Source organism: Hyperolius riggenbachi, chromosome 3 (assembly GCF_040937935.1).
Source record: "Hyperolius riggenbachi isolate aHypRig1 chromosome 3, aHypRig1.pri, whole genome shotgun sequence".
In the NCBI taxonomy this organism is placed as follows: Eukaryota; Metazoa; Chordata; class Amphibia; order Anura; family Hyperoliidae; genus Hyperolius; species Hyperolius riggenbachi.
Window position 1 is genome coordinate 224,461,524 of NC_090648.1, and position 20,937 is coordinate 224,482,460.

The 20,937-nt window shown below is 45.1% G+C and overlaps 1 protein-coding gene across 1 annotated transcript in view; it reads left to right on the top strand.

Annotated features, from left to right (window-relative positions):
• Positions 1-535: 535 nt before the first annotated feature.
• ETFA (electron transfer flavoprotein subunit alpha) overlaps positions 536-20,937 on the top strand; it is a 78,406-nt gene continuing 58,004 nt past the window's right edge. The window contains exons 1-5 of the mRNA XM_068275843.1: positions 536-655; positions 827-976; positions 16,380-16,461; positions 18,080-18,162; positions 18,796-18,895. Coding sequence (XP_068131944.1) covers positions 611-655; positions 827-976; positions 16,380-16,461; positions 18,080-18,162; positions 18,796-18,895 — 460 coding nt within the window. The 5' untranslated portion in view covers positions 536-610. The remainder of the gene's footprint in view (positions 656-826; positions 977-16,379; positions 16,462-18,079; positions 18,163-18,795; positions 18,896-20,937) is intronic.

The following is a 20,937-nucleotide window of genomic DNA, read 5'->3' on the forward strand; positions in this document are numbered from 1 at the left end:
ACAAAATAGATTGATCCGAATCGTTCATGATCCGGACAACACTTGTATTCCAGCGGTTCTGGAGGCAGGTCTACAGATGATTTGCATATTCAGCAGTGATGCTATGTGGGATACCTCAGAGTTCACTCCAACCTGATAACAGCAAATACATTGTTTTAAGACGGCAAACTTATGTTTTTCATATTATCTTAGAAAGGAGGCTTTTTTTGATCTCTTTCAGCCCCTTACACACTCGGAGTGACACTCCTAGGAGTTCTGGTTCACCATGAGCTTGCTGGGCAAACTGTAGTTCTGATAGTGATAGGAGATACTCAGGAGCACACAGACAGCCGAAAAGCTGGAAAACTTATAACACCCAATCTGCAGCTGTCAGCTAATATCACTGAAACATACATGAAGTACTAACTGTCCATGCCGCGCTAATAAACTGATCAGTCACTCAGTGACTCCCCGCGACTCCCTATTAGTCCAGGTATTCTGACAATACACACTACACAGGCATTGCATGCCGACGTGTATTCTTTGCGCCCGCCTCCTCTGTCGCATCTAGTGCGCGTCACTCCCTAGTCCCGACGGTCACCTCTGGGTAGACAGTGACAGACACACCGGCATGTATCGAGCGCTGAGTATCGGCACTCAGGCGGGGGTGAGACGGGTAAGGAGAGCTGAATGTGTGATATATTTATATTGTGAGTTTTTAGTGTGATGTATCTCTTTCCAAGGTCTTGTCACCTCTTGCCTTTTAAAGGTACACTCTGCCTGTTGTGTTATATGTGTTCATACTGTCATTCGTACCATATTCACAATACTCTGCCTCTTTCTCCAGTCCTCTGCCCTGCGCAGGTTATTGAGCACTCTGGTTATTGCTGAACATGACACCCAGCAGCTCACCCCTATCACCCTGAGTGCCATATCTGCTGCCAAACGACTTGGAGGGGATGTGTCCTGCTTGGTAGCTGGCACTGACTGCAGCAAGGTAATATTCACTACTCTGTGTGCCAATGGTTTTTAGATCTTTAATTTGTATTTACTGGCCACTAAGGTTGAAGTCGATGCTATAAGTTCTTGAGTTGATGCAAATGGTATGCTAATTTTATGCATCTTTAAGCAGCTTGAAATTGAACTCTTCAAATGTAAGTAGTCTGTGCCTAAAGCTACGTACACACATGCAACCACGATCGTTCGTTGTCAACGACGAACGAACTTTTAATTGATCAAAGAACGACCTAAGTAAAGTCAGTTTTAAAAGGTGTGTAACGATCAGATCGTTAGAACGAACGTTACATCACGTAAAAGTAACTACTGCGCCTGCGCATAAAAATGAAAAGTTCCATGGAGAAATGGTGAAATGCGCATGTCAAGCCTAGTACGAACGATCGTTTCCAACGATGTACTACTTTTGCAAACGATCATCGTTGGGAAAAATCCGCCAAGCTAGATCATTTGTTTTGAACGATCTAGCTCGTCTGTTGTTAGACTACATGGTCGTTGGCTGCTTTTTTTCAAACGATCGTCGTTTGAAAGGATCGGGGAACGATCGTTTCAAACGACTATAGTCGCATGTGTGTACGCACCTTAAGAGTAGTTTCACACTTGCTTCAAAAAATTATCCGTGGCTCCAGTTTTTTGGCCCTGATCAAAAATGGAACCACGGATACCAATGTCAAAAATAGCAGAGGCTAATTGCAGCATATGTTTCCAGTCCGTGGAAATGTATGGGTGAGGAGGTGACCGCCATGCTGGAGGGGAAAGCAGCCAGGTCGGGGGGGAGGGGGTTCTTTCCCTTCATCTGGGTCCCCGCTCATCCTCCAGCTACTTGCGCAAAAGTGGTTAAAATGTTATGTAGGCAGTGAAGCGGGGAAGCCTTCCTTCTTTGCGTTCCGCCGCTTGACTTCCTGCAATGCCGCCGGCAATATTTCGGAGGGCGGCATTGCAGGAAGTGAAGAAGGTAAGCTTCCCTGCTCACTGCCTACATTACATTTTAACATAACTGGTGTAGTGTAGTGCAGTGTAGCTTATCTGGTAGGGCAGAAGGGGTTAGTGTAGTGCAGTGTAGCTTATCTGGTGGGTCAGCAGGCCCCACCAGCTGCCCCACCAGCTAAGCTATTCTATACTAACCCCTGCTGACCCACCAGATAAGCTACACTGCACTACACTAACCTCTGCTGCCCCACCAGCTAAGCTACACCGCATTACACTAACCTCTGCTGCCCCACCAGCTAAGCTACACTGCACTACTCTAACCCCTTCTGCCTTACCAGATAAGCTACACTGCACTACAACTTCAGTGGAAGCCCTCACCTTATCCAGATGCTGTGCTCCTCTGTATCCACAAATCCTACCCCTTTACATGCCCTGGTCCTCTGTACTTGGTTACAAGTGCACTCATGCTGCGTGACCCTAGAGGTGCACGTGCGCCGTACATCATGCTTGACCCCAGCAGATGTGCTCTGTCAGGTCATGCTGTAAGAGGGCAACAATAACCAGGAAGAATGGAGGACCGGAGCATGTTAAGTGGCAGGATTTGTAACAGCGGCTGCAGACGGAGGAGGAGGAGATGAAGAAGAAGAGTGCATCGGCTGGATAGGTAAGTGCTTCCACTGTGCACTCTGCAACCATATACAGTATTTGCACTATAAGACGCACAAACTTTTTACCCCCAAGTTTTGGGGAAGAAAAAGTGCATTTTATATTAAAAAAAATATGGTACTTGGCCAGGTCCCTTTAAAGGAATTCTACTATATCTATTATTTTTTTCGGTACTTATCCGTTAGCCGGGCGCATCCGGCAGGTGGCGCTAATTACTATTCCCCCTCCAGGCCGACATGGATAGTAGGGAAAGATGTAACTGCCGGATGCGCCCGGCTAACGGATAAGTACCGTTTTTTTCCCTATTTTGGGTGAGCTTTAAAAAGATTAGATTTAATTACAGTAGAATTAATTTAATTATACTATAGTAGCTCTTCACTATACAGAGACCAGCACAATGGGCTCTATTCATAAAACATTTGTGGCGAAAAAACTCCTGGAGGAAAAATACCGCAGCGGTATTTTAGACTTCTGGGTGGTAATTCATAAAAATGTTGGCAGCTGCGATGCAAGTGCGGAGATCTCCTGCTGAAGGCTGACGGTAAGCTGTCGGAAGGCATGCGGAAACACTTCAGCCGGCAGAGTCCCTCCGTGCACTGCTCTCTCTGGGAGGTCTGTCCCATTCACTTGTATGTAAACCGCAAAATCAGAGGAAGCGGTATTTCCCGTCCACATACCGCTTTCTCTAAACTTTATGAATGGCCATTTGGTTACTTTTTTCGAGATAAATCTAGAAAAACACTGCAGAAGGTGGAAATTTCTCGCTCTGCTGGGGGATTGTAGATTTTCATGCTGGAACAGCTTTTACGAATGCCCACTTTGCTAGATGAACGGGAAAATCCGCTGTTTTGAGCGGAAAACTTGCGGTAACCTTTTATGAATAGAGCCCAATGAAGGTTGGGGAAAAAATTCAGAGGAGGGGTTTTAATTGGTAAATGAAACAAGTCTGTTTTCTTTGCACCACCTTTGCTCCAGTTTTCTTTGAAACTGTTAATAAATCAGCTGAACCGGGTCAAAACTTTAGCCATTCCTTCACTCCTGTCCACTCTGGATACTTTCTGTTCAATAGACTCCTGCCTGATAAGGGTAGCACAAGACATATGCTTCAGCTGCTAATGCAGGGATGTCAAACCGGTCCTTCGAGGGCTGAGGTCCTCACACATTTTTGATACAACTCAAATGAATTGATGGGTCTGAATCAGGAAAGGTGATGTCTATCAGGTAGAACACATTCCGCTTTCTCAGTCCATGCTAAACACTGGCATGGATCTGGCCCTCCAGGCCTGGAGTTCAACACGTGTGCTAATGTAATAGTCATGCTGCAATAATAAGCAGAATATATATATATATATATATATATCTCAAATATAAATGTATTTACCTTTTAGTTTAGTAGCACACATTTTACAAATGATCACCATTAGGACAGTTTGCTGTCATCCTATATACTAATTAAGGAGGGTTGTGAATGTGCACGGACACACTTGTGGGCTGCGGGGCCTCGTTCACACTTGCGTTTTGGCATGCAAACGGACCGGATCCGGATCGTATCAGGACCTGATCCGGATTGGAACCGTACGGGCTGCCATCCGGATCCGTGGGGGAAAAAAACAAAACAAAATACCTTAAAATTTGTTGGGGTCTGCAGAAGGCACACCTGGTGCACCTGTAGAATCAGTTCCTCCGCTGTAGGCCTCACCTCCACCTCCTACATACTGCCAAAACAGCTCCAGCACGTGTGTCACTGCTGCTCCACTCCAGATATGCTGGGCCCATGTGTCCCCATCCGAAATGGCCGCTATAAATCCTCATAGGAAGTGAGGTAGAACGTTCGGTGTTGTCTCCAGTGTGTTCTGTGCTTCCATTTCCCATTGGTTTTCTTTATCCGGATGGTGCAGTCAGGCTCCGGTCCGGGTGCGTGGGCCGGATGAGCCAGACCAAAAAAATAGCGCATGTTGGAAAAGTGTCCGATCAGGCGGATCCGGACAGGGAACGCTAATGTGAACCGGGCTTAGGGTAGGCAGTGTCTTAGTGCAGCAGTGGTGGTGTATGTGCTGCACCCGCTATTCTTTTGAGAATAGTTGCAATAGATGAGGCCGGCACCATCCGTATTTTGAATGCTCTTTTATTGAAGTATTTTCATGCACAGCCTGACATGAAAATACTTCAATAAAAGATCATTCAAAATACGGATGGTGCTGGCCTCATCTATTGCAACTATTGGATCCGGATGGTGACCAGACGGCCTGGCACATCCCATTCATTACTGAAAGGAGTGCCTCCTCTTCTGTTTCACATTCTTTTGAGAATAGGGCTTCTGGTTTTAGTAGAAGACAGCACAACAACAAAAATGAACTGATGATTTGCACTATGGTGATATATATTTGACTTGGGCAACATTCAGATGTCTGTTTTATTCCTGACATTCTATAACCATAATATATGGTCTACTCAGATTTCGCAGCATCATTTATCCCTGAATAAAAATATTTCCAGTGAAAGTGCGCTCAATAGTGCAAATTATCTCTCATATATATCTCAACCTTAATGCAAACAATACTCAAATATATGCATATATATCTTCCTTGTGTCACAACACCTATGTGCCTTCCACCTGTAAAAAAGACCCTATAATAACACAAACCCCTCCAAGGTGTCTCTACACCTCTGCTTACAGTCCACCTGCAAGAGATGTATGTATATATAGTTCACCTGTGAAAAAAACACACACACATACTGTTGTATATTAGATCGCTGTCCTTTGTCACCAAACATATAAGTGTACCAGTCTTAGATTTCCACGGACACTGCGCTCTCAATATATTTCACCAATCCTTCAATTCTCTGTGCCTTTATACTCCGGATGTGACCATAAAAAAGAAACATAAACAAACAAACATAGCGTGATTCTATATATATCATATAGTTCCACCACGTGTGTTAAGAATTCTCATGTGGTCCCACCACATACAGGTATCACAGCTTCTCACCCTTTGTGCTGGCTGCCAACCCACAGACAGCTTCTACGCTTATTGCCAGTGATTCTAAATAGTAGCTTTTACCACCAAACTGTGTTGCATAACTGCCACCAAGATCTCCAGCCTCTCACCTTCTATAAATGCTGCCAAATTATAGGTCAGCCACAGCGCTTAATAGATTCCAATCTCGCTGTCTCCTCACCAGTCTAAACTTCCATAGTGTCCAGATTTCATCAAGTTTGAACCTAATGACTAAAGAGGAGTCTCCATAGCGTAAAACTGTTGCTTTAATATAAAAGATTAAAAGAGTTGCACTCACATATTTCCCATAAAACAACGCGCATATAGTATCCACAAGACGAGCTGTAGACCACGTCCTTAAGCTCCGCCCAACGCGTTTCATATCAAATACTCATCAGGGGCTGGAGACGTTAGACCAATAGACATAATTTATACCCTAACTCCTCCTCCTTCCCAGCATACCTCCACAAACAGGCACCCAATCATCGGCAGCCAACGTCTGCCTCATATGGAGCGTAATGGGACTTCCGATTACGGGCTTCCGCCCTGTGCGTTCCAGCACATTCACTTCCGCAGTGACTTACGTCCCATACGCTTTCAGGCCACACATCGCGTACCTATTACGTCAATGCGGCCAGGCATGCGCTCTCTCCACCTCTATGGCTACAGCTTACCCCTAGCTTACGTATCAAGCGTACATGCAGCCAAATTACACATGCCTTAAGCGTCATTGCGGCCCGGCAGGCGTATTCTTCACCTTCTCAACTATAACCTACCCCCCAGCTTACGCAACAAGCGTATATGCAACAGGTCCTATTCCTATTGTCCCTTCTCTATCTCGTTATAAATGAACATCTCCAGACTGACAGATTCCATACAAAAAGCTTACATGGCTAGCAGTATCCTTTCTAAACATATGACTCCTATCTACATCCCATATTCTCACAGGTGCATCCCCTCCCCCTTCCCCAACCCACACACATATCCATATACCATATGTAACATCATAAATACCTTCCATATTAATATAGTTTCCACCACATCAATGCCACCCATATCAATGTATTCCCTAATCATTAGCGATGTAGCAATTTAGGTCTATCTCAACATTTAGACCTCCAGGGTGCATGGTTTTTATTTCAAATATCCATCTAGTTTCTAGCTTTGATATCTCTCTTACACGATTACATCCTCTCTGTCAAGAACCGGCCCGCGGCACGCCTGCGTATACGGTTCCCGACTGCGGGTTTGACCAGATTAAGCGGGGAACAGCCTTATTTAAGCTACAACCAAGGCTGGAACCCCTCAAACACTTCCCACTGCCACCACTAGCGTTGCTAGACACGTTCACTCAGCTATCGAGTGCTCAGCGCGCACTCCGCGTTTTCGGATTTGGGTCAGCTTTGCGCTTAGGCCAAATACGGGAACGCCACGCACCCACACACACACACAGTTGCAATCTTACACTGTCGTGAAGCAAAGACCCACTAACAGTCGTTCCGAACGATACTGTTAGCCACTCTGCTGTCGCTACTCGCACTGGCGTTGTTCGTACGTTGGGTCAGCTGCGCGCTTAGGCCAACGTATGACAAACGCCCCCACGCACAATGCAATTACAATTTCATACGGTAGTATTGCTCAAACATACAACTAGGCATGAACTTATACACGGTTACACTTCAGTCTCTTCTAGGCTATGAGTGTTAGTTTAGTACAGCAGAAGTCAAACTTATTAAATAATAATTGAATATTCTAGAAAAACATAGAACAGTGCAGAACTTAATATATACAAAAAGATTACAAAAAACAAAGTAAAAAATAGTTACAAAGATAACACACAGAGCGATTTTGCTTACCAAAATAAAGGGGTCCAGATAGAAGAATCGTGGACTTTTGTGTGGACGGACACAGTTCTGGCTAGGCCAGGAGTCCACTAGCTTAGGCCAGGAGACCAGCCGTAGCTACCGTCAGAAGAGAACTGATTTGAGGTAGATGTCCCCTGGTTTTTATAATGAAATATTCGCCTCGAGGCTGTAAGCCTGTGTGGACGGGGGGAAGCTAGATTTAATTACATCCTCAGTCATAATTGGATCTCCAGAGATCTAACATCCACCTGCGAAAAATGTACAATAGCCCACATACATGAAAAGATTTCCCTAGTCCACGTTACAGGTGACAACCCCATTGTTGACAGTACTTCCTAGCTGATCAAAGATAAGGAGGTTGCACCTCCACCAATAATTCAATTTCCACAGGTAGCAAATGGTATCAAAAGGACTTCAACACACTTCACTTCTGCCATTGTCTTATTACCCCAAGCATTATTCACTGAAGTCCTCTTTAGATGCAAATGTAGGTCTTTGAAGTTCCCTGACTATGTCCTGATTGGTATAATGGGACAATAGGGCTTCTAATTAGCTCCCTGCTCTCCGAGGAACTGAGGGTAATTGTATTCCACACTGTCACACAGACAAGTACAGCTTCCCCCAAAGCCAGATGATGACCCATACATACGCATCTGAAGTACAGTACATAGCAGTCAGACAGGCAAATGAAAATATTATCCTTACATCATAAGCACCCCAGTATATTCCTGACACGCCCCCTCTTCCAAATGGCGCCGGCAGATGATTCTAACGAATCGTCCTGCCAAAGCCGACACTGACGGCCGGGCCTGGGGGGGTAATTCCTTAGCTCCAAGCTACAGGACTGGAAAGCTAGGTCAGGTTGCTGCAATGTGTCATTGCCCCTGACAACCTGACGTAACCAACCAGGGGAATGAGGGTCAGTGACAACCGTGAATTCGCGACCATAGAGACAGTGCTGCAGCTGGGGGAGGGTTCCAACCGTCGCTACACGCACGTCCTCTATAGTGGCAGGAGCTATCTCTCGGTCCCTTTGGGGATCGATAATCTGCTGGTCTGCCTCTTCCCCTCCGGACAGCTCCGAGGGAATAACTTCCCAGAACCCTCCCAGCCCGCCCCTCCCAGCTGGTGACCTGCTGGCTAGCCCCCTGAGCTCTTCCAGGCTGCTGTCAAATTGAACAGCCCCAGAGAGCTCAGTGCTGCCTGTCACACATTCTAGGAAGGCTGCAGACGGAGAGGCTCCTGGGCCCTCAGGGCCAGGTTCCGGATTGGATGTGGCTGACCCAGCAACATTTGCCACTTCAGTGGACAGTCCCTGTGCTGTAGACTCGCTAGCGCTGCGGGTTACCACGGCAGCTGAGGGAGCGCCCACATTACACACATCGTAAATCACATCGCCTTTGGTCTTGAAACCATCTGAAGGGGGAGGATCTGGCCTGGTGCCATCTGCCCCTTCAGTGGACAGTCCACCTGCTGCAGCCCAGCGAGCGCCGCTGGTTACTCCTGCAGCTGACGGAGTGTCCACATGACACACAGCATTATGTAGCACAACACAGGTGACATCAGCATAATCAGCCCTACGTATATGGTCATTTGGGCCCTCACATAAAACATCAACATTATCTGCAGCATTATACACAGTGGTACTCAGCACTTCACCAGTAGCATCAACAGTTCCTGCATCGATCGCATCGATAGTCCGGGCGTCATAAATGACATTATCAATTTCTGCATTCTTTGTATCAACATGTCCCACTCCAGGCCTAGGCACTGGAGACTCACTAGGGCTGGCTCCTAGCATACAGTCCGTAGCCCCTGGGGCCTCGCCAGCACTCCCCACTTGCACAGCATTATCCAACAGTGCCTTGCAAGAGTCCTGAACTTCTGCTGGGGATGCAGGCCCCACAGGGTTTGGGGTAGGCTCATACCGGGCCACTAACCGTCCCAGGTCAGTACCCAGCAAAACGTTGGTGGGGATTTTGTCAGTTACCCCAACTTCTTTCAGTCCGCTGCCGGCCCCCCAATCCAGGTGGACCAAGGCGGTGGGTATTGCTGGGGTGACATCCCCAATTCCTCTGACAGCAATCATTTTCCCAGGTATGTACTGCTCCGGGTTCACAAGCTGGGGATGTATGAGAGTCACTTCTGCTCCAGTGTCTCTCAGCCCAGTGGCAACTGTACCCCCAACCGTGACAAGCTGCAGATTCTCTGCATAGCCAGTGGCATTCCTGGTAGCACACAGAGCAGTTGGGACTTCACGGGGGTTTGAGGCCTCACTGGATTTTGGGGCCTCCCTCTTCCTCTCTGGGCAAGTCGTGCTGATATGACCTACCCTGTCACATACAAAGCATTTCCGAGTGTCAGGTTGCTTGAATCCAGGAGACAGCGGTGCTTGCCTCCTCTGGGTGCTGGGTGAAACAGGTTTAGCCATCTGTTCTCCTCTCCAGCTGGGCGTAGTAGTCCTCCGGGACTCAGGTGCTCTATGGGCGGTGTAGGCATCGGCCATTTCCGCAGCCTCATCCACTGTCTTTGGTTCTCGATCCAGCACAAACAGCCGGACCTCAACAGGACAGGTGTGTAGGAACTGGTCTTTTATCGTCAGCTCCTGCAGGGCATCCAAGGTTTTAACTGACAGTCCTTTTAGCCACTGCTGGAAGGCAGTGCGCAGGTTGCAAGCATGATCCAGGTAGCTGTCATTAGGACCTCGCTGCACTGTCCTGAAACGTTTTCGATACACCTCTGGCGTGAGGTGGTATCGTGCAATGATGGCTTTCTTAATTGCCTCAAAGTCTGTTTCTTCCTCCTGGGGGAGACTCACAAACGCCTCCAGGGCCTTGCCTCTCAGCCCTGGTGTGAGGTATCTTGCCCACTGCTCACGGGGCACCCCATACTGCCGACAAGTCCTTTCAAACCCCTGTAGGAAAGTGTCTATGTCAGAGTCCTTGTCCATAGCGGGGAACTTATCCAGGGGGATTCTGTGGACTCGCTCACCTTCGCGTTCTGCGGGTCCAGCAGACCGGTTCTGCTGCTGAAGTTTAGCCAGCTCCAGCTGGTGTCTCCATTCAGCACTTTCCCTCTCGGCCTGGTGTTGCCGTTCAGCTCTTCCTTCCTCTGCCTGTCGGTGCAGTAGGATCAGCTTTAGGCGCAGTTCAGGATCAGCCGAGTTCAGTAGCTGTAGATCTGCTTCCAGAGATGGCATCTCCCTGCTTGGTGGATCGTCCAGGACATCGTCTCCACTTGCATTCTGTGGCGTGAGCGATTCCTCCTCTGGCGTGTCGTGAGCTGCATCCGCTGACGTTGAAGCACGGGCTTGCTCTGCCTCATCATGCTCCTCGAGGGCACGAACCAACTGCTCCTTAGTCTGGCCGCTCACCGTCTCGATGCCTTTGTGCTCACACAGGTTGAGTAGTATCTCTTTGTTTTGCCTTGCATAGCTGGATGCTTTCTGAGCCATCGTGTTGCAAAAAATAAAAAGAAAAAAAAAAAGGGGGGAAGGGAAAGCAAATACCAAGTGTGTATCTTTGAACCAAAAAAAACGTATATAGATTCTGCACTGAGTAGACTTCTGTAGGCTAGTTGCTTCTAGCAAGCTTCCAGCCTTTAGTACTCAGAATAGCGAGCTAAACTGCGTACTAATGTACTAAACGATCCCACCACTGCCAGCCAATTATGTCAAGAACCGGCCCGCGGCACGCCTGCGTATACGGTTCCCGACTGCGGGTTTGACCAGATTAAGCGGGGAACAGCCTTATTTAATCTACAACCAAGGCTGGAACCCCTCAAACACTTCCCACTGCCACCACTAGCGTTGCTAGACACGTTCACTCAGCTATCGAGTGCTCAGCGCGCACTCCGCGTTTTCGGATTTGGGTCAGCTTTGCGCTTAGGCCAAATACGGGAACGCCACGCACCCACACACACACACACAGTTGTCGTGAAGCAAAGACCCACTAACAGTCGTTCCGAACGATACTGTTAGCCACTCTGCTGTCGCTAATCGCACTGGCGTTGTTCGTACGTTGGGTCAGCTGCGCGCTTAGGCCAACGTATGACAAACGCCCCCACGCACAATGCAATTACAATTTCATACGGTAGTGTTGCTCAAACATACAACTAGGCATGAACTTATACACGGTTACACTTCAGTCTCTTCTAGGCTATGAGTGTTAGTTTAGTACAGCAGAAGTCAAACTTATTAAATAATAATTTAATATTCTAGAAAAACATAGAACAGTGCAGAACTTAATATATACAAAAAGATTACAAAAAACAAAGTAAAAAATAGTTACAAAGATAAGATTATTTTGCTTACCAAAATAAAGGGGTCCAGATAGAAGAATCGTGGACTTTTGTGTGGACGGACACAGTTCTGGCTAGGCCAGGAGTCCACTAGCTTAGGCCAGGAGACCAGCCGTAGCTACCGTCAGAAGAGAACTGATTTGAGGTAGATGCCCCCTGGTTTTTATAATGAAATATTCGCCTCGAGGCTGTAAGCCTGTGTGGACGGGGGGAAGCTAGATTTAATTACATCCTCAGTCATAATTGGATCTCCAGAGATCTAACATCCACCTGCGAAAAATGTACAATAGCCCACATACATGAAAAGATTTCCCTAGTCCACGTTACAGGTGACAACCCCATTGTTGACAGTACTTCCTAGCTGATCAAAGATAAGGAGGTTGCACCTCCACCAATAATTCAATTTCCACAGGTAGCAAATGGTATCAAAAGGACTTCAACACACTTCACTTCTGCCATTGTCTTATTACCCCAAGCATTATTCACTGAAGTCCTCTTTAGATGCAAATGTAGGTCTTTGAAGTTCCCTGACTATGTCCTGATTGGTATAATGGGACAATAGGGCTTCTAATTAGCTCCCTGCTCTCCAAGGAACTGAGGGTAATTGTATTCCACACTGTCACACAGACAAGTACAGCTTCCCCCAAAGCCAGATGATGACCCATACATACGCATCTGAAGTACAGTACATAGCAGTCAGACAGGCAAATGAAAATATTATCCTTACATCATAAGCACCCCAGTATATTCCTGACACTCTCCATTTTGGATTCAATTTTTTTAATCCCACAGAATTTCATATACATAGGATCACCAGCATGACAGTTGAAAAAATGTTTTGACAGATTATGCCCCATATTGCCCTTTTTAATATTTCTCACATGTTCCCCTATACCTTCTTTTAAACGCCTAGTGGTCCTGCCAATATACTGGTATCCACATGGACACCACGCCATGTATACCACATAGCTACTGTTACACGTAATGCAATCCTTGATTTCATACTCTCTTCCATTTGCATACCCTACAAATTGATTGCCTCGGATTGGTTTCGCCTCACGACATCCCACACAGTTTTTGCAGGGAACAAACCCTTTATTACCCATAAGATCCCCCCTTTTTCTCCTGGGGCCATCAATAAAACTGGGAACCAGAATCTGTTGTAAATTTTTTGCTTTTTTATATATGAACCTGGGTCTCACAGGCAGTTTTTTTTCCCAGAATCCCATCCGCTCTTAATACATTCCAGTGTTTCTCTATTGCCCTTTCAATTTCCTTATATTTCATATTGTAATCCAACACTATAGCATATTGATACTCATCACCTCTATTCTGATTTTTGTCTCTTTGGTTGCAATAATTCCATCCTGTCCATTCCTTCAATAGCATCCCGCATCTCTCTGAGAGGCCCCTCTGATATCCCTTTTCTTCAATTTATCCATAATCATATCTGTTTGTCTTCTGAAGTCCTCAACCTCAGTACAATTCCTCCTAATTCGATACATCTGCCCCTTTGGAATGTTCTTCAACCATTTTCCATGGTGGCAGCTTGAATGAGGAATGTATCCATTCTTGTCTGTTTTTTTGAAATGCGTTTTTGTAAACAACCTATCCTCCTTCCTGTATATATCCAAGTCAAGGAAGCAGACCCTGTTCATATCACATTCGGCCATTAGCCTTATACCCCTCTCATTTTCATTTACCCATTCCATATATGTTCCTAGACTTTCCTCACCCACTGTCCATATTATGAACAGGTCGTCTATATACCGTAGCCATTTCTTCACTCCAACACTCATCTCTTTCTCCAGTACCTCACATTCCCAGTTGTCCATAAATATATTTGCCAGACTCGGGGCAAATTTCGCCCCCATCGCACATCCCGTCTTCTGACGGTAGAATTCTCCCGCGTACCAGAAAAAATTGTGGCTTAAAGCATATTCCAATAGCTCCAATATGAACAAGATCTGCCTCTCCCTAAGTTGTCCCTCCTTTCTAAGGGCCCTCTCCACCGCCCTTACTCCCATCTCATGCGGTATTATAGTGTATAATGAGGACACGTCTGCTGTTGCCAGCAGATCCCCCTCTTTCCCAGAGCGTCCCTGGGACAGCACCCCTCCTCTGAGACTTGTCTCCCCTCCCAATTCTGGACAGGAAGCTATTAAACAAACAAATTTGCATAATAGACAGCAGTACATGTATAAATACAAGCCACTTACAATGATCCTCAGTTGTTTTTCCTGTCCCGGACAGGAGCGGATGGAGGGGTCTCTGTGCTCCCATGTCAGGTGGCAGGTGCAGCGTGTGGGGCAGGCAATGACGGGCTGAGCAGGGGACTCAGTGTGCTATGCGCCCAGCGTGGTGGAGGCTTCTCCTTGGAGTGCGGAAGTTTTATGGACGGCAGAGCGCTAACCGGAAGTTCCGGCGGAAGCGCGATGACGTCATGTGCAGGCGTCCCACATGACTGGTCACATGATCAGGCCTGATTGCAGGCCCGCAGCGGTGATCATTACGGCGATTGGCTGCCTGACACAGAGGCAGCTGCTGGCAATTAAGGAGGAGGAGGGTAAGATTTAAAAAAGATCTGTTGTTTGTCCATGACTCAATGCTGTTTGGTGGATCATGGAGGACGCCGCAGGCCTTTCCTCACTGCAATCTGCAGGGACTGGCTCTGAACCCTCTCTGGTGAGACATTGTTTGTGTTTTTTCTGCGGAATATGCTGTTTAAGTTACACTGAGGGGACTGATAGTTTTTTTCTTATCTATATATTTCAGCCTAAACTTCCAAAAGCTGACAAAGATAAGGAAAAGGATAAATCATCTCAGTCCACTCTGAGTAAACACTCATCATCCTCCAAAGAAAGACGATGTGCTATCTGCAATAATCGCATATCCTCATCTGCTCCTTCATCTAAGAAATTATGTCAGTATTGTACAGATAAAATTGTCAATGGATGCGCTCGGAGATGTCTTCAGCCATAAAAGAAATTAAGGATTCTGCTATAGCATCATCCTCATCAGCTGTAGCAGATCCTATGGAAGACATTCCCCCTTTGGAGGGCACTTCCCCTATGGAGGGCACTTCGGCTATTCCTGATGTCACTGTCTCTATACCTTCCCTATCTGTTGCTCTCATCGTTTCCAGTTTCTGTAGCATTTCTTTTGTATCTTTTATTAAATGTGGTAACTCCTTTACAATAGGCTGTAGGAATGTATCTATGTACTCACCTATTCTTTGATTGAGTCCATCAATACCACTAATTATAGGTCTTCTGGGCGGTTTCTCCATACTTTTATGTATTTTTGGATTCTGATAAATTACTGGGATTCTGGGTGCATCAATAAGCAAATCCCTAAACTCCCCATTGTTCAACACCCCCTCATCTAATCCTCTTTTCAATATACCCCTTAACCTGCTGAGCGGTCTGGACGAGCGGATTTGGCTCAAATAAAAAGCAGCACACGCAGCCGGCACTTTGCCAGCCGCGTGTGCTACCTGATCGCCACTGCAGCGCGCCGTTCCGCCGCATGCAGCGGCGAAAGAGGTTCCCCCCAGCCGCCTGAGCCCACCGTAGCCGGAACAAAGAGTTCCGGCCAGCGCTAAGGGCTGGATCGGAGGCGGCTGACGTCGGCTGACGTCCATGACGTCACTCCGCTCGTCGCCATGGCGATGAGGTAAGCGAAACACGGAAGGCCGCTCATTGCGGCCTTCCGTGTTACTTCTGGCCGCCGGAGGCGATCAGAAGAACGCATCCGGAGCGCCCTCTAGTGGGCTTTCATGCAGCCAACTTTCAGTTGGCTGCATGAAATAGTTTTTTTTTTTATTAAAAAAAAACCCTCCCGCAGCCTCCCTGGCGATCTTAATAGAACGCCAGGGAGGTTAACACATCTTTATATGTCTTTGTGGGATCTCCCCTCAATCTCTCATATGTTTCCGTATCTCCTACTATTCGATCCAGTTCCTCAGTGTACTGATCTTTCCTCATTACGACCACCCCTCCCCCCTTATCTGCTGGTCTTATCATGAGGTCCTTTCGATCTGCCAATTTGAAGGCTGTTATTAGTTCTCTGTCTTTTCGATCATCAGTTGTTTTTTCCAAATCTCCTATTACCAATTTCTTAAAAATATCAACTGTATTGCCTTTACTGTTATCCCCTGGGTTAAACACTGACTTGTTTCTTAATTCTGTGTGTACATACTCCATATCTCTTATGGCATTGGCGCTGTTGGTGGGACCTTCTTTTGTCACAAAGTATTTTTTGATATTAAGTTTCCTTACATATTTTTGAATATCAATGTATGCTCCAAATTTATCCAACCCTTGTTTTGGGGCATATTTCAATCCCTATCCCTGAATAAAGTTGGTCTGGGATTAAAAGTGAAATTTTGCCTGAGATAAATATGCATGCATAAAGTGTGTGGTTTTTTTTTATGACATTTTTTGGTTGTGGCCTTCAGATAATGACTGCACATCCAACAGCTATCAAAGACTGTACTTCGCTTTACTTGTCGTATGTGTGCAGCTGTATAATTCTTTGTTTATTGGTCAGTTTATGCCCTGCTGATAGTTGGAAGCTAGAGTGATTCTGAGTTTCTTTCTTTTTTTTTTTTTTTATGATTTTGAAGGTAGCAGAGCAGCTGTCAAAGGTTCCAGGGGTTTCCAAACTGTATGTGGCTCAGAATGATGCATACAAAGGCTTCCTTCCAGGTGAGAATAGGATAGTGTAATGTCTAAAACTGCAAAGTGACTCATATGAAGATGTCTGGTATACTCTCTCTGCAATACAGCTGTGTAATGTAGATGGATTTCTGCAGCAGCTCTATCAAACTTTGTGCTGCCTCTCTGTTGCCATGTGTGAGCCAGGGAGCATCTGTTGTCAGTTTTTTCTTCATGGACTTCACATTTGATCCCAATTATTCTGCTGTGCTATATCGTTAAGACTTCTTTTACATGGGAGGCTGAAGGCGGTAAGATCACTGCCTGTCAGCTGCTCCCTTGCTCAGGCCAGCAGCAGTAAAGAGGCTCCTCCCCATTGAATCACGTCTGAGCTAGGCCGTGGCCATGCTCAGACTTGACATGTTAAAGTTCTCTGCCACCGGGTAACACCACCACATGTTAAGTGCTGACAAGTGTGGTATTACAAACTCTGTCATTTGGCTGCATTTAAATTGCACCTGAATGGCTCTTCTGGCCAAGAGGCTGAACTGCCCGACAAGCACGCAATTCAACCACCCATGTGAAAGAGGCCTAACAGACATGGCCTGAATGCTGCCTTTGGATACACTGCGCATGTATTATTGGCCCAGGTGCCAGACATGGCTCATACACTCTGCGCAATGTTATGCTGCTATCTGCAAAAATATGCATAATGAGGCCTGAGATTTCCAGTGTAATTTCACTTCTTGCTAAACAGTGTTTAAAAGTAACCAGTTATTGCCCTTTTTGATATACTCAGCACCCCAGCATTCTTACTTAGTTGTGTAAGCAACTGTCTGCATAAAGGTGGAAGGCCTGTCTGTTCCTGTGCACATTTGGGACTGATCCAGCGATTACACAATGCTGACACTGCCATTTAGCAGTTTCCATGTGAAACACTTTACAGTGACTGGTGTTTTCATATACAGATACAGGTAATAGCCTGAATATATTAAAATCACTGCAATGATGTATAGAATTTTTTATACTTCCAAGTGCCCAGGAGCACTCACAGTGGCTTTAATGCAGGAAAGTGTGCCTAGGTCCTCACCCCAGTACCAAGGGGTCACAATTTTGGCAAGATTCTATAATTTTATTCTTGTAACAAGTAATGGGGTGCTGTAAGGTGAAAGAACAGCCTCTGGATGCTTTTTAATTACATTTAAACTCCACTTCTGCTTAGAATTTTTCTTTTTTTTTTAATCTAGCGCCAATATCTGTAGAAATCAAGGAATTTTCCACTATGCTGTTGTTTACCGTATGAAATGTTGTAAAATAGTGTCTTGTGATTGTAAAATGACTGATGATAAAGTAGAGAATAGCTCAATCTGGTGTTTAAAATTTTGCTAAAACCTTAGATTTTAAATAACTTCAATAGTCTTTAGAATTAGTGCCCATTTGGCTGTATTAGTCACACACCCTCACCCTCTCCTTTCTTTATAATTTTTCTTGTGATACTAACCTCACTTCTGTTTTACTATCTTCTAGAAAGCGTTTCCATGTGTTTTCTTTACATGCTTACAATTTCAAGGCCTCAACCACCCCCACTATTTTGTGTGTGTTCTGCCATATTAAGCTGTGTGTGTCTGATGCATAGGAACTATGGTTAACACCATGTCTTTCTTGTTAGAGGAACTGACTCCATTGATTCTGGAAGCACAGAAACAGTTTAATTTCACCCACATATGTGCTGGGGCATCAGCCTTTGGAAAGGTTAGTAACCCTGTGCTGGAATTGAAGAGGATTGTAATAAATATGCACTTTACATAGCATTGAAAAAATTCTATGCAACACTGCCCTTTTTTAGAGTATATTGAAATCTGTCTAATGTCCCTGCTATAGTTTAGGGCCATTCTGGAAACAGCAGAAAATGTTTTTCTTGTTGGAGAGGGAGATCAAAATGTATCCTAGCCAAGCTGCAAGGCAAGAGTGCTAGCCACTTATCTTTTGTGTTGCCCATGTGTGTAATGAATATATTTCCATCAGAAATGTGCTTACTACCTGAGGCCAGGAAATATACAATATTTACTGTTTATTCCTGCAATCAATTTTTTCACTCTATTGGTTCCATTGTCTTCTGTCTTTAAAAACCTGCTTTTTGGATTATGCTAGTTTCCAGGTTCAACAACAAAAATTTACATTTTGAGTTAATTTCATTGGCCACTGGTTTCTGCTGTGAGCTGATTTTCCACCTGTATTTAAAAAGCTTCATAGAAAGGGGTGTTTCTTCTTTTAGCATGCACTGAAACCTGTAATCTCTAAAGCATAAAATATAGGCATAGCAGTTTCCATAGTTTTGTATGATAATAGTCAGAATGTCGTAGTGATCTTTTGTTTCCTTCGTAGAGCCTCCTGCCCAGGGTAGCAGCAAAGCTTGATGTAGCCCCAGTGTCCGATGTTATTGACATTAAAAGTCCAGACACGTTTGTGAGGACAATTTATGCTGGTGAGTGCAACTTTTCTAAATACATTGAAGGGAAGGTGTCCTAAATTCAATAATGGAAACGTGTGAAGATTGAAATATGGGAGCTGCAATTGCGGGTTTGTTTGTAAGAATGAAAGCTTCAGGGCAGCCATTTCAGTATTTCCTTCTCTGCTTAGTGTCTTACTGTCCAGAAACAAGATTTCATTCAGGAGCCTGACACCTGTTTTAGGTTAGACACTAAGGCCTGGTGCACACCAAAAAACGCTAGCAGATCTGCAAAATGCTAGCAGATTTTGAAACGCTTTTTCTTCTTTTTCTGCAGCGTTTCAGCTAGCATCTTGCGGTTTTGTGAAGCGTTTTTGGTGTAGTAGATTTCATATATTACAGTAAAGCTGTTACTGAACAGCTACTGTAACAAAAAAACACCTGGCAAACTGCTCTGAAGTGCCGTTTTTCAGAGCAGTTTGCGTTTTTCCTATACTTAAAGTGACTCTGTAACAAAAATTACAACGTTTTTTCCACCATCCTACAAGTTCCTAAACCTATTCTAATGTGATCTGGCTTGCTGCAGCTCTTTCTACTATAACCATCTCTGTAATAAATCAATGTATCTTTCCCCTGTCAGACTTGTCGGCCTGTGTCTGGAAGGCTGCCAAGTTCTTCAGTGTTGAACTGTTCCTCTATGCACACTCCAGTGTGTGTTTTATTTACATAAGCCAGCAGCTTCTCTGCTATCTTATCAGTGATAGAAGAGAGCTGGATAAAAATCCTCCTCTGGAGGCTGTGAAAGGAGCTGGTCTGTCACATACTAAGGAATTAACAACATAGGCAGAGCTGTCTGCAGGAAGCCTGTAATGTTCAGTGCATGAGAGAAGCTGGGGACAGAAGGTAAACACACACAAGTGATCTTTTGAGATTCAGAAGTAAGGCTGTATACAGCCTGCTTGTGTATGGATGTATTTTCTATGTGTGGACATGCTGTACATCAACCTACTTCCTGTTTTGGTGGCCATTTTGCTTGTTTATAAACAAACTTTTTAAAACAGTTTTTGACTACTTTTAATGCGGCGGGGAGCGGTGAAATTGTGACAGAGGGTAATAGGAGATGTCCCCCAACGCACTGGTATGTTTACTTTTGTGCGATTTTTAACAATACAGATTCTCTTTAACATGAGGCAGAAATGCATCCGCAATCCAAAATCTGCAGCAGCCCGGGAGTATGCGTTTCTGCAAAACGCCTCCCGCTCTGGTGTGCACCAGCCCATTGAAATACATTACCCTAGCGGATCCGCACCCGCAAGCGGATTGCAAACCGCAGCAGAACCGCTCTGGTGTGCACTAGGCCTAAGTACTGAACTGATGTAATTGTGGCCATACATCGATGTTTCCAGCAGATTCAATCACTGGGACTGAATCTGTTAATGAACAATCACAAACGCTATCAATAAACTTCCCATTGATTTTTCACAGTTAGGAACTGAAAACATGATTTTGGTCACAGTAGTAAATTGTAATAAAATGGATGAGGGACGTTGTGGTGGCATAGCTTTGATAATCCCTCGAGCAGTAGAAACCTGGCAGTGAAATCTGATCAAGACTGAGCGGAGCAAGGAGGTAAATCGAATGCGGCTTCCCAATTTCTGATTGAGGAGTAGTTGCTAGTTTAGTGGATAGGGCTGCCATCGATCCTATAAAATGTCACTTCTTTAGTACCTCTCTAATGTTGTAAAAGAGAGACTGTTATGATCAGTGCATATGTTTGAGAATGTCTTTCCAAAAGGTTTGGTAGAAAGTTGAGCACAGTTTTGTCCAATCCACAAATATTCAAAGGGCAGTCTAAAAAAATGACTTGAGGCACGTATCAGATTTGAATAAAAACACTGGTGACAATAAGTATAAACACTTAAAGTCTACACACAGATTCACAAACCCACAGTGAAAGTAGGAAATGGCGTTAACTTTTTTTTTTTTTTTATCATGACCTCTATATTTTGATTTTGTACTTAAATATATAAAGGGATACTGTAGGGGGGTCGGGGGAAAATGAGCTGAACTTACCCGGG